General features: G+C 52.6%; 1 protein-coding gene across 4 annotated transcripts; it reads right to left on the bottom strand.

The window, feature by feature from the left end:
- Positions 1-2,335: 2,335 nt before the first annotated feature.
- On the bottom strand, positions 2,336-11,500 carry LOC140702069 (uncharacterized). 4 transcript variants are annotated; one of them, XM_078379962.1, is made up of 9 exons: positions 11,074-11,500; positions 7,458-7,810; positions 6,336-6,494; positions 5,910-6,046; positions 5,368-5,445; positions 4,561-4,619; positions 4,199-4,370; positions 3,697-3,825; positions 2,336-3,100 (listed from the first exon to the last, which is right to left on the bottom strand). In XM_078379962.1, exons 2-9 carry the CDS (start codon positions 7,786-7,788, stop codon positions 2,756-2,758), a joined length of 1,410 nt encoding a protein of 469 aa, XP_078236088.1. In that variant the 5' UTR covers positions 7,789-7,810; positions 11,074-11,500; the 3' UTR covers positions 2,336-2,755. The 4 variants fall into 4 exon arrangements, with proteins under 4 accessions (XP_078236088.1, XP_072836186.2, XP_078236089.1 ...); XM_072980085.2 differs by having other exon boundaries at positions 5,910-5,995; XM_078379963.1 differs by lacking the exon at positions 11,074-11,500 and adding an exon at positions 10,646-10,670.
- Between the last annotated feature and the right edge of the window lie 194 nt (positions 11,501-11,694).

Below are 11,694 nucleotides of genomic sequence, written 5' to 3'. Positions count from 1 at the left end.
TTTCTTTTTTGCTACATTTCATTCCAAAATTCCACTCCCTCCTTCCACAATGCACCGCTTCTTAAAAGGGACGCGTCTAGAGGGGGGGGGGTGGCGCCTTAAAAGGGCGACGCAGCTGGAAAGGAAGCGGTGGAAAGGTAGCGCAAAGGTGTACGCCCGGCTCCGGAGAGGTGCCACGGGACAGGTGGGTGCGGGGGGGGGGGGAATGGAATTCGGCGCGTCGCCGTCAAAAGGGGGCAAAAAGAGTAACTAGTGCTGCGAAGAGTTATGCGATCGGGAGGAAACTTCGGGTTGCCACATGACGCTCCTGGCCGGGCGCCTCGTCTCCCAAAGCTGAATGAAAGAATCGGCGGGGATTCGAAGGGCTGCCTCCTATTTCGGCGAGCGGCTCGTTTAGGTTTGAATTTAAGCAGGACCGTGAGAGATCCAGGGCTTGTGTATTAATTAATCCCAACTGATTCATTATTTGAAGCCGTTGTAACTCCAGGGCTTGGCGTGCCTCCCGGCCGTAGTTTCGAGCCCTCCCCTCGGGGAGCAAGGCCAGCCCGGATCCCCCGGAGGAAGCAGGTGTGGCCGACACGGGTTACGTGCCCCGCCACCTGTGCGGCCTTTGGCAAGCTACCCGGTGTTCCCCCCTCAGAGCGCCACCAGAAGGAGGGACCTGATTGGCCGACCGCTTGCGAGGACATTACATCTGTCTAGAAACCCCCGAGGAGGATCCGCACCGCCTTGGAAGCAAGGCGAGGAGCAAGGCGGACCCTGGGGTGGAGCCTGAGGAGCGCTTGGCCCCACCCGGGACCCCGCAACCTCGGTGGAAGCTGGAATCTACAAGGGGAGCCTCTGGGAAATATGTATTAGGAACATGAATGCAAAGTTTGCCGCCCTCTTCGCTTTCTTCTTCCAAACAGAAGTATAACTTTTCTCTTCTTTGTCAGGCACCGTATTCTCTTGCTCCATTTTATTGTAGGGAGGGGGCTCCTGCCCATCTTATCAGGGCAGAGCAGGTGGGAGAAGGTGCCAACCGCCCCAGGTGCGGATATTGCTAGTTATGGGTCCTCTTGAGGGCCCACCATCAGCGTTTACCCTTTTTGTGAGCTCAAGATTATGAGTGGCTGTTGTTGTTTTTTTCTGTTTGTTTATTCATTCCTTCATTCCCCATGTTTCTCCTTAAAAGGACCCAAAATGGTTTACATTATCAAAAGTACTGTACAATTATTCTCATGGCAACCCTGTGTGAGGCATGAAAAACATGCACTAAAAAAGTGATTATTCTCTTAATGGAAAGCAAAACAGTGGAATTATCTACAGTCAGAAGATGTGAGGGGTGCCAGCTTAGCCAGCTGTGAAAGAGTAGCAGCTGATGCCCATTTTGGCTGGTGGGGCAGAAGGCACAATAACCAACGGGGGGGGGGCAGCAAAAGTGGGTGTTCGTACCCAAACACGGAGGTGCACATAGACATAAGGTAGCAACTAGAAGTGGAGAAATGCATCCCAGGATCTGGGCAAGGTTTTTAGTTCTACAGACACCTCTGTCCCACCTTACAGTTAGCAGAATTTGTATATATTTTACAGCACAATCAGCAAATTACTCGCTGTCCTGGGATCCATCCTTTCTTTAGGCACCGTCATCTCAAAGAAAGGTATCGGCTAACATGTGCAGCCCGAGGCTAGGAGGAACATCACATTTAATTTAGGAAAATAAAGCTGCCTTCTGCCCCTCGATAGGGCTCCAACCACCCTGGAAGTTTTCTCAATTTGCCTCCTGCCTCGGGGGTGACTTTGTGTAAGCTCAGAGGCAATCCTTCATTGCTTGATAATTTCTGTTGTGCACTTTACAGTTGTGTTGTTGTTTTTTTTTATAAATCAATCAATCAATAACCTAGGTGGCCCTTGAGAACAGCAAGTTATGAGACCTGAGGTACTACCCACGAGCTATACCAGCTCTGAAAAGTCTTTGGCCCTCGCCTGTTTGGTTTCTGGGAGGGAAGCCTTTCGCCACCCAGGGAGTTGACATGGAGAGAATATTAATCATTGAGCTGTGATAAGTTTGGCTGCTGGCTCTGGTTCTTTAGGCCAGCTGGGAAGCCAGGCCCGTTTCCTCTGCCACTTCCGGTGTTTGTGAAACTGAGCCCCTGGTGTTTTCGTGTCCTGCTTATTCTTGGGTGGCTGCAAAGCTCAGTTCTCTGCTCCCGTTAGCCGGGTGGATTCTATTCAGGAATCACGTCTAGAAATTTTACTGATAAAAGCTTGCATTCTGTGTGATTTTTATTAGTGGTTCAATAAAGGTATCACCAACTCCTGCACTTGTGTAGAAAGAAGGACAGAGATGGGGACGTAACTTTTAAAAAGTAATTCTTTGTTTTACCCATTTCTACACACACCAAAAGGCAAGCTGTTAACCTGGGTGCTCCTTCAACCAGGTTAATGGCTCATGATCCCTTTCCTTTCTCAGAATGTGTACCAAATTGTGGGCAATTGTATTCAGGACTGTTCTCACTCTCAATAAAAGCACCAAGTTATAGGACTAATAGTGGCATTCATGTCCTCCATTTTTCAGGGGGAAAAGGACCAAATTATTGGTGACAGTATAACTTTTAACATCTTCTCTCCATGGTCTTAATCCCATAACTGATGAGTCTGGAGCATCTCTTCCCTTGGCTACCAACAGGACAAGAGTGTGGCCCATGGAAATGCCATCCTTCGCCCGCTGGCCAGTAACCAATGGCTTCCAGGAGGCTGGATCCAGCAGCTGGCTTCACTGTCCTCCCAGCACTCGGAAGACGACGGCTTGATGAGGCGCCAGTTTCACCGCTTCCACCTCAGTCTCCGTCTGGGGCTCAGAGTGGGTGCTGAAGATCACCTTGGCAGGAGCTGGGATGTGGAGCTGATTCAGGTGGATCAGGGAGGGCTGGGACCCCAGGTTCAAGACCACCAGCGCTCCAGAGCAGGAGCTGGGGCGGAAGAAAGCAAAGAGGTCGGCAGCTTCGTCGTGGAGGGTCAGCGGAACAAAGGCTGTGCCACGTAAAGAGAACCTGTTGGCGTGCAGGGCCAGGAGGGAGCGGTACAGGTTTGCCAGAGGGGGGTGGAGGGTGCTTTCTTTCTGCAAGAAAATAAAACTGATTATCCTTGCCATGAAAGTTTGCTAATGCTAAGAATTTAATCCTTCAATCAACCACCTTCTATTGCTGTAATTTACTGCATTGAACACACTTTGGTGTTGCTTGTGTATTCATTTTAACCTTTTAGTATTGCACACTCACTGTTGTTAGCTTAAATACTGTCTTTTAATTTTTGTAAGCTGCCTTGGAACCTTTTTAAGGAGAAAGGTGAGCTAAACAAGCAAGCAAACAAGCAAGCAAGCAAGCAAGCAAACAAATGCCAGAATGATGAAGCTTAAACTCCAGATCTGACTACCTGACTGTCAGTATCCATGGCAGAATGAAACCTACCAAAAAAAAAAAAAGTTTCAAGAATAGTTTTAATGGGCTAGAAGGAGACGGGACCACTCCCCATTTTACTTGACTTTCCTCTGACTTTCTTCCCCTGCTTCCTTAAGATCTCTCAGTATCGCTTGCCGGAAAGACTGAATACTGTCCAAGAGCAAAGGGCAAGGCTGGCAAGCAGCAGGAGAGATGGGCGGAAGGATGAGGACGGGAGGGAGCAAAATGGAAGAAGGGAAACCTCTTCTTTTCTCACCATCCGCTTCTTATCCAGTGGAAGAGGGGAATCCTTTCCACCTTGCAGCAAAGGGACCCCCGGAAGGGTGAACACCAGCACTCCCAGTACCGTCTCCAAATCCATTTCTCTCGGGAACCCCTGGGGAGCCTAAAAGAGAGCAGACAGAAGGGAGGTGGACCTCAGATCAATAGGTTTCTCTCAGCCCACCCACCCCATCACTTTAGACTCTTGATCGAATGGGGGAGATGATCTGCATTTTGCAAAATCTGAAGGGCCGGTGTTCTAAGACGCGGCTGTGGTCATAGGAGGTGGGAAGGGGCCTTGGACTGCGGTGTTGGGGGGAAAGGAGGCAGCACCCCATTTTTTCCACTCCCTGTGCCCCTCCCAGTTCAGAGCCCCTTATCTCCCAACCCCCACCCCAAATTTACAACTGGCTGCCCTGGGAGCAGGACAGTGCTGCCTAGCTTGTATCAGGACAAGCCAGGACCCAAGAAGAGGCTGGAGGAAATGCATCCATCACCGTCCAGCTGGGCCAAGGTCTCCCCGGGACCCCCCAGGGTCCCTCCACCCATTGTGCCAGGGCCTGGACAGTCAAATTCCTCCCCGGAGGCAGGTAGCAGGTGAGGATGACGCTGCTGGGCACCCTGCGGGAAATGTTGCAGGTTTCACTCTCGTTCCAGATGATCAAGACCCTGGAAGAAAAGGTTTGCATGAGCTTAAAATCGTAGCCACCCGATTTTTCCTTGTTCAGGGTTTCAAAGGTTGGGAGGTGCCCGCATTCCCCAATGGTGCCACTAGGGGTCTCTGCAGCCCTGGGTGCTCTGAAATGGGGACACCCTCTACTCCGGCCAGCCGGCCAGCCAGCTGACCCTCCACGCTTACCTCTCCTGCCCATGAGATCTCTGCCTCTGGCTGTCCAGCGCACTCCAGGCATTCAGCACCTGTAATTACATCCCACATGTCCTTATTCCCCATGCAACACACCCAATATCTTCTGGGTTAATTAATCTGCAGTCAGCAGCTCATCGTGCACTGCTCGCCTAGAAGCCTAGAACCATCAGGCCCTTTGCATGCACTGGGCTCTCCTGCCCAGTCCTGGCAGCTCTGAGCAGCAGGCGTGCCTCCCCAAGGCTTTGGGCTGGGTCCTTCCCCTGGTATTTGTGGAGAGAGATCACTGCCCAGGACAGATGTGCGGACCTCCTGCATGCCTGCAAAGTGCGTGCCCTGGCAAGGAACCGAAGCTTCCCCTGCCAACCTGCACCCACTGCTCACCAGACCCGGCCCTGCTTATTTTTTAAAAAATCAAGTGGGATCAGCCACATGGTGTGGAGTCTCCACGGCCTCCTGTTCTCTTGCTTTTTTTTTTTTTAGGGGAACCACATAACATCCTGGTCCCGTGGGTCTCAAATATGTTTTCCTGAATCATCTTCCATGGGCAAAAGGGACCCTTTTCTGGGAAAAGCCATGCAATCTGCCCAGGTGTGGGTGCCCCCCCCAACCCCTTTGAAGAAGAACACGTGGGCAGAGGGCTTAATAAAGGTCCCTTCTCGAACTTCCAGAACACCTCTGCCAGTATGGGTACATCTCTCCCCCCCCCACCCCCCTGCAACCCATACTGGCGCAGGCCACCGACGTCACCCCTGCCAGTGACCACCTGGTCTTGGACTCCTCCAGGGGTCCTGCTCTTACCTTTTCCAGACGCCAAGCAGGGTCCTTGTTCACGAGGAAACCATGCACACCTTGGGCTTCCCAGAACTCCATGGCTGCCTGCAGGACAACGTGGGGTGGAGGGGAGAGAGAGAGAGACCCAAGGAAAAACCAGGGGTTGAATTTGGCTCCTGTAACCGTGGGCATCGTTGTCCAGGAGTCAGTCTGGAGGCTCTAAGATGCTAGAGGCTCAGTTAGAGGAAGAGAGGACAACTAGAAAAGAATTTCAGCACATGTAGCCTGAAACACTTGCTGGATGATTCTATGTGACTGCCAAAGATGTGGGGTGCTGCCCCCCACCTCTGCCCCCTGCCTCTCAGAATAGACCCAGTCGAGGGGTGCCTCCCAGCAGGGCCTGAACTGGAGACCGGCCTCACCCTAAGACCAAGTGCAGAGCGCTGCCGACCATGTGGGGCCTCGGTCTGCCCTCTCTCACAGCCCATGCCTGCACGCGAGGAGGAAGCGATGAAGGGGGGAATTTGGAGCAAACGAGAACCCAAACGGCAGCAGCAACAACGCCGTACCTGGAGGTGCTGTCCTGTTTGGTTGTCTTCAGTGGCTGGATCCAGTTCCTCTTCCCAGGCGGGGAGTTCAAGGAGGAGGCGGATCCCTGGGCAGGTGGGGTGGAGGGTTGGGATGAGAAAAAAAGGGGGAGACGTGGCTGGAGAGAGAGAGAGAGCTCAGTCCTGGAAGACGAAAGACCCCTTTGCCTCGTGGCCAGGGGTCCAGCAGGAAAGGCTCTCTCCACAGCTGATGCTGGAGAGAGAGAGAGAGAGAGAGAGAGAGAGGCCTTCCCCCTCGCTTGCTTTGCAAACCACGGGGAGTAGACGGGTGGAGAGGTGGTGTCAACACGCACTGCACTGATGTGCTCCACCATGGAGTGGTGCGCTTCTCCCCCCAGGAGACCCAAGGCCTGCCAGAACCCACACAGGCATAGGTGTAGCCCATACCTTTCTGGAGCCCATCATCCACGAGGGCCCGCAGGTGTTGCAGAGAGCCGTGGACTGGGAGAATCCTGCTCAGATTGGCAATGTTCCTTTCAAGGATGGGACCCAGCACCAGCGCCTGGATGGGTAACTCTGAGAGCTGGTCTAACTGATGCCTCACCCCTGGAAGAGGAGGAGGAGGAGGAAGAGGATCACCATGAGCTGGGGCACGGACCACTGTGGCCCACCTGCCCACCACCTTCTACCTGGGCCCCCGCCACACCCGCCACTGCTGGAGAACCACAGATTCCAAGGTCTGGCAGACTGGCTGACATCTGACACCCCTCCCTCTGGATCTCAAAGCCTTCCCCTGACCTCCATGCATGGGGGGGGGTTTCCTTGAGAGAAGAGAATCATAGAATAGGATCGTGCCATTGGAAGGGGCCTCTAAGGCCATCAAGTCCAACCCCTTGCTCAAGGCAGGAATCCAGATCAAAGGATGGGCATTAAAAAGAGAACTGAGAGTCGGGGGGGGGGGTAGAACTTTGCCAGCTCTTTAACACCCTGCTTTCTGTGCCCGTGGAGCTTAATAATGGGGGTGGGGGAATCACTCACCGGGCATGAAAGGCCTGCTTCAGCCTGACAGGTGGCAGGAAAGAGTTGCATACAAAGCTTCGGACCGAGACCTTTCTGAATGACAGCATGGGGGTGGGGGCGGGGGCGGCAGGAGATATCTGTGGTTCAGACATAAATCTGCACCAAACTCCAGCCAAATGTGCTGCTGGCTGAAAAATACTTGGAACGGTAGTTCCCACCCGGCAGCCTTTGCCCGTGCAGTGGAACATCTGGAGGGCTTGTGCTCTGCCAACTGGGGCGTTATGACAGCCGACAGCGGAGGCTGGTGTGGGATGCAAGGGTCTGGATGTTGCTGACAAAGCAAGTGTGCCTGAAGTCTTATTTGATCAGGAAGAGATGCGTAAACAGAACACACCGTGGGACGCAAAGCCGCTTAAACGGCTCTCGGCTCTGAAAAGTGAGCATCTCGCCTCACCTACTCACACAATTCTGCTCTGAAAGGCTGCGTCTGAGCTGTTGAAGGGCCCTCTCACCCTTCCGCCGCCCCCTTCCCTGTCTTCCTGCCCTTACCTGTGAGGTCTCCATGGTCATCGCCGTTGGAGTCCGGGAAGGAGTCAGGTGGCAGGTGGTAGAAAGCAGCCTTTTGCCACCAGGTCAGGGGTGGGGGCGGGCGTGGCAAGGTCAGGAGGAGCAGGACGGCCATGCTGAGCAGGCAGGCAAAGAGCACCCCCAGGAGGCAGACCAGGGCTCGGCGAAGGCCTGGCCAGGGAGCAGCGTTTGCCCGTTGGACCACTTCCTCCTGGCTCAGGTAGGTGGGGGTGCTGGGGGCTGCTTGGCCCAGCAAGGGGAGGCGCTCGCTGGGCGCCCGGGCGAGGATGACCATGTCTTCCACTTTGCCCATCGCTCACACCTTCATGCCAAATCTGTAGCAGAGAGGGAGGAGAGAGAGCGAGAGCGAGAGCAGCAAAACACACCGTTGGCTGGGCTTAGTCAGAGACACCCTGGAAAGATGTGCTTTGTGTCCCCCCACACACACACACACTTCCTTTCTGGAAAAAGGGAAAGGGAAAAAAAAATCCCATATCTGATTGACCCACAACAGTAGACCCATTGAATCCATGGGTTTCATACAAGTGTCGACTTCTGGCCATTGATACAGGGTTCCTCTCTAGTGGGAGCCAGTGGCTAAATTTAAGCCAATGTGCCTCTTTCCTCCTGGCACCTTCCCTGGGGGATTTGCCAGCTTGGGTTTCGAATGTCCTTTCCTCCTTCTGAAAGGCTGAGTGGCCCCTGCTGAGGGTTGGTTACTGGTGGCCAGAGGTTTGCCCTAAGCTATGTTAACTGGCCCCAGCCCTTTCACCCCTGGCCCACCCTTCATTTAATTATGCCTGATATCTGACATCAAATAATAATAATTGTGTGCCATCAAGTCAGTTCTGACTCGTGGTGACCCTTTTCTGGGCTTTCTAGGTAGTGAGTACTTGGAAGTGGTTTCTCCTCTTCTTTCCCTGTGACACCTTAAGGCTGGAGGAAACACTCTGCCATTCAGTCTTGACTTTATTCCCCTTTATTATCGTTTTTTAAAATGTATTTTAGAACTGTTTTTCTTGGCTAGTTTTAAAACGATTTCTATGTAATTGTTTTTAATATTATTATTATTAGTAGTAGTAGTAATATTATTATTAAAGCTTTAAGAATGTTTGTTTTAATATTAGGCAGGATCCAAAGAAACCAAACAAAAGAGAGAGAGACCAGAACATGTTATACCTTAAAGACTAACGATTATATTTTAATATGGACATTTGTAAGAGGTAGCCCTGTTGAGTCCTCTTGAAGAGAGTGTCTGGGCATAAAGAAATACACAAATAAATGTACTTTTCAGTTGGGCTTTTACATTCCTGCCGCCACCCTGCTGTCTCCCCTCTCCTGATCCTTGCTTTTGCTCCTTTGTGCTGCCTGTTTTCAGTCCCTAAATCAGACACAAACAACTTGGAAGGCTTGGCCTGGAAAGCAGTTGACAAATAACCCAAATCCATCAGCAGGTAAACAGCTCCTGAGCCGCCCTTGGGTTCCACCCTGCGGAAATCCCTTCGTGCACAAGCCGCGTCGAAACGGATCGGAGCTGCTTAAGAGGGACTCCCAACCAGGCAAGGTCTCCTGAATTCCTCCTCCATCCATGCTGAGATTGGCAGAAAAGAAAGGGGAAGAAAACTGGCCCGGGCTCCCTGAGGCTGCCTGTGTTTTCTGCAGCCGCCAGGTCCCTCTGAAGGGGGGGCCTCTGGCTGGTGGGTGTGTACGTGGACCCTGTGAAGCAACTCTTCTCTCCCCAGACTGGAGGATGTGTTTATGATGTTTGGATAAAGGCAGGCCAGGCGGTATCAGCAAAAGGACACAGGCCTGCTTTCTTGCTCCATCCTTCTCTGTGCCAGGAAGTACAGGCTGAAAACAGCCACTGGGGCATGTTTTCAAGGTCCTGATCACCCTCTCTCAGCCTTATTCCAGTTCTTACAAAATCCCGGTGCTGCAGAGGCTGATAACCTTTGCTAGGTGGCTCAGGAGCTGCAGATACAAACTTCTGACTGTGAATTACAGGAACATTTGGGCAGGCAGATACCCCATCGTGCGTGACTGGGCTTGTCTATTTCAAGAGCGTTATTTTTGGGGGGGAGGGGCTCAGAGGTGCAGCAGACCCCTCCCCTGTCACCACCACTGCTTCCAAATGGCAGCAGGAGGGGGGGCTTGTTTGCAAAATGGCTTGTGTAGGAAAGACATACAGGTATCAGCCACAGTCCAGCATGCATACATCACTCTTGTAGGGTTGGGGCCTCCTAGAACAAGCTGTCATCGACCTGATACATTCCTTGGGCATTTGCTAGGATCGGAGAATCCCTCCCTCCTGGACATGCTGCATTTTTGCTCAAAAGATTGTCCCACCCCCAGGCACTGGGGCTGATTGCCTGCTACAGAATAGAACTTTTCCTGCACTGGCCGTTTCTAATAAGGAGCATCCCACCTCTCCCTGGGAGGCTCACTTCTCTCTCGGTGTCACACATTCTGACCTGGAATGAATCAAAACATGGCCATCCATAGTCCTATTACTCAGGGCACCCCTGTTCCACATCCCCGGTCATGCTTCACATGCAATGTGTTGGTTTTACCAGGGACAGGGGGCCTGTGGCATTCATCTCCCATGCAGGAGGACACGCTCCTTGCAAGGAAAAGGGACTGGAGAAAGGAACAGAGAGACACACACAGAGAGGCCTGCTAAAATTCAGTGGTGCAGAGCAGAGCACGACCAGGGGGAAAGCCAGGGAGGGGAATTTCACTTTCAGGGCACAAATTCATTCGCTGGGAGTCCTTAAAATGCCTGCCACACTTTCTGGCTCATGACCTCGGAATTCCTACAGGATCCCATAGCACGGAGAGAAGGGAGGTCCTCGTACTCACCCCAAAGATGGGAAAAATGACTTCTGAGGCTAGAATCCCAGAACCCCCTAGCTACCTTGGAAATTCTGGGAGTCTACCTTTTCCAAGGTCTGTACCTGCTTAGAAATTTTCTGGACTCAACTTCCCAGAATGCCACCAACCAGCGGGGCCAGCATGGGGGGCTTGGATGCCTGGTCGCCCAGAAAGAGGTTCCCACCTTTGGCCGTGATCTCAGGGCTGTGAAACCTTGAGCAAGGCTCTCTGCATGCCAGATATTGCCTTTATCCTGGCCTCCCAAACAGCTCCACTCCACTCCCAGACTTCTTACGTACCTTCCTTTCTCTTGTCAGTCCTTGCTTGCTTGCCAAGGCGGTGAGTGGGGAAAAGACAGGTTGGGTTGCTGGTTTGGGGAAAGGGGGTGGGGCATGACTGGATGGGTGGGACGAGGCCCCCCTTTGTCCCCACCCTCTTGCACCAAGATGTGGTCCCGTGTAAGAGGAGGGGGGGCTCTGGCGTCCTTGTGAACCATTAGCAGGCTGGTGGCAACACTGAGTCAGCATGGCAAGGGGGGGGAGAGAGAGAGATGTGTCCCTTTCTACATTTGTGAGTCCTCCCCACCTCACAGCAACATCCAGGGACCAAGAACAGCCCAGGAAATTGAATCCAGTCGACATGCAAGATCAACAGCAGGCATTAACCTCTGCCCATGTGCAGAGAGCCCTAGCTGTCATCAGCTGGCCTCTTTCCTCCCCAAACCCACCTTTTCCTGGAAGACTCCGGCTCAGCCCTCTTGCGTGGTGTCCCGCAACCAAGCAGCACTCAAGATGGACCTGAAACGGCTGGACGTGAAACCTTCCCGGCCTCGTTCGTTCGTTCGCTCGCTCGCTCGCTCATTGCCCTCTCCTCTCTTTGTGGCTCCTTCTGCCAAAGGTGAGCTTTTAAACTCCTGGAGACATGAGTCCAGCCCCCTGAACTTTGGAAGAGTAAGTTGGCTGACTTTGGGGCTTTTTATTCCCCACAAATTCCCCAATTGTCTAGTTCTGGACTTGGGTCCCTCTCCTGCCGCCTCCACTAACAAGATTATTTTGGGGAGCGAGACACGTAACCAGTGAAAAACATCTGTATAAAGTGTTATTTGAGATGGGAAGGGTCCCTTCCAGTTTCCTTTCATCCCCCAAACCTCTCCTTTAAGCCACTATAGCCAAGCACGAAGGGCGTTGATGTTGAAACAGACTTTAACAAGGCCATTTCTTTCAAAAAAACAATTTGGGGGAGGTTGGTAGCAGGGCACAGCAACCTTGGAAGCCAGTGAAAAGGGAAGGACAAGATAACAGAGGTGGCGTCACTCACCAAAGAAGTAAAGGGGCTTCTAGGAGAGCTT

Source organism: Pogona vitticeps, chromosome 9 (genome assembly GCF_051106095.1).
Source record: "Pogona vitticeps strain Pit_001003342236 chromosome 9, PviZW2.1, whole genome shotgun sequence".
NCBI lineage: Eukaryota > Metazoa > Chordata > Lepidosauria > Squamata > Agamidae > Pogona > Pogona vitticeps.
This window is presented reverse-complemented; position numbering and strand designations above follow the sequence as displayed.

Coding starts and splice junctions, on each gene's coding strand:
- LOC140702069 (XM_078379962.1), bottom strand. CDS start 7,788: ATGGGCAAAGTGGAAGACATGGTCATCCTCGCCCGGGCGCCCAGCGAG. Junction 6,495..7,457: donor TGACCATGGAGACCTCACAG/GTAAGGGCAGGA, acceptor CTCCTCTTCCAG/GGGTGAGGCATCAGTTAGAC. Junction 4,371..4,560: donor AGATCTCATGGGCAGGAGAG/GTAAGCGTGGAG, acceptor CTTTTCTTCCAG/GGTCTTGATCATCTGGAACG.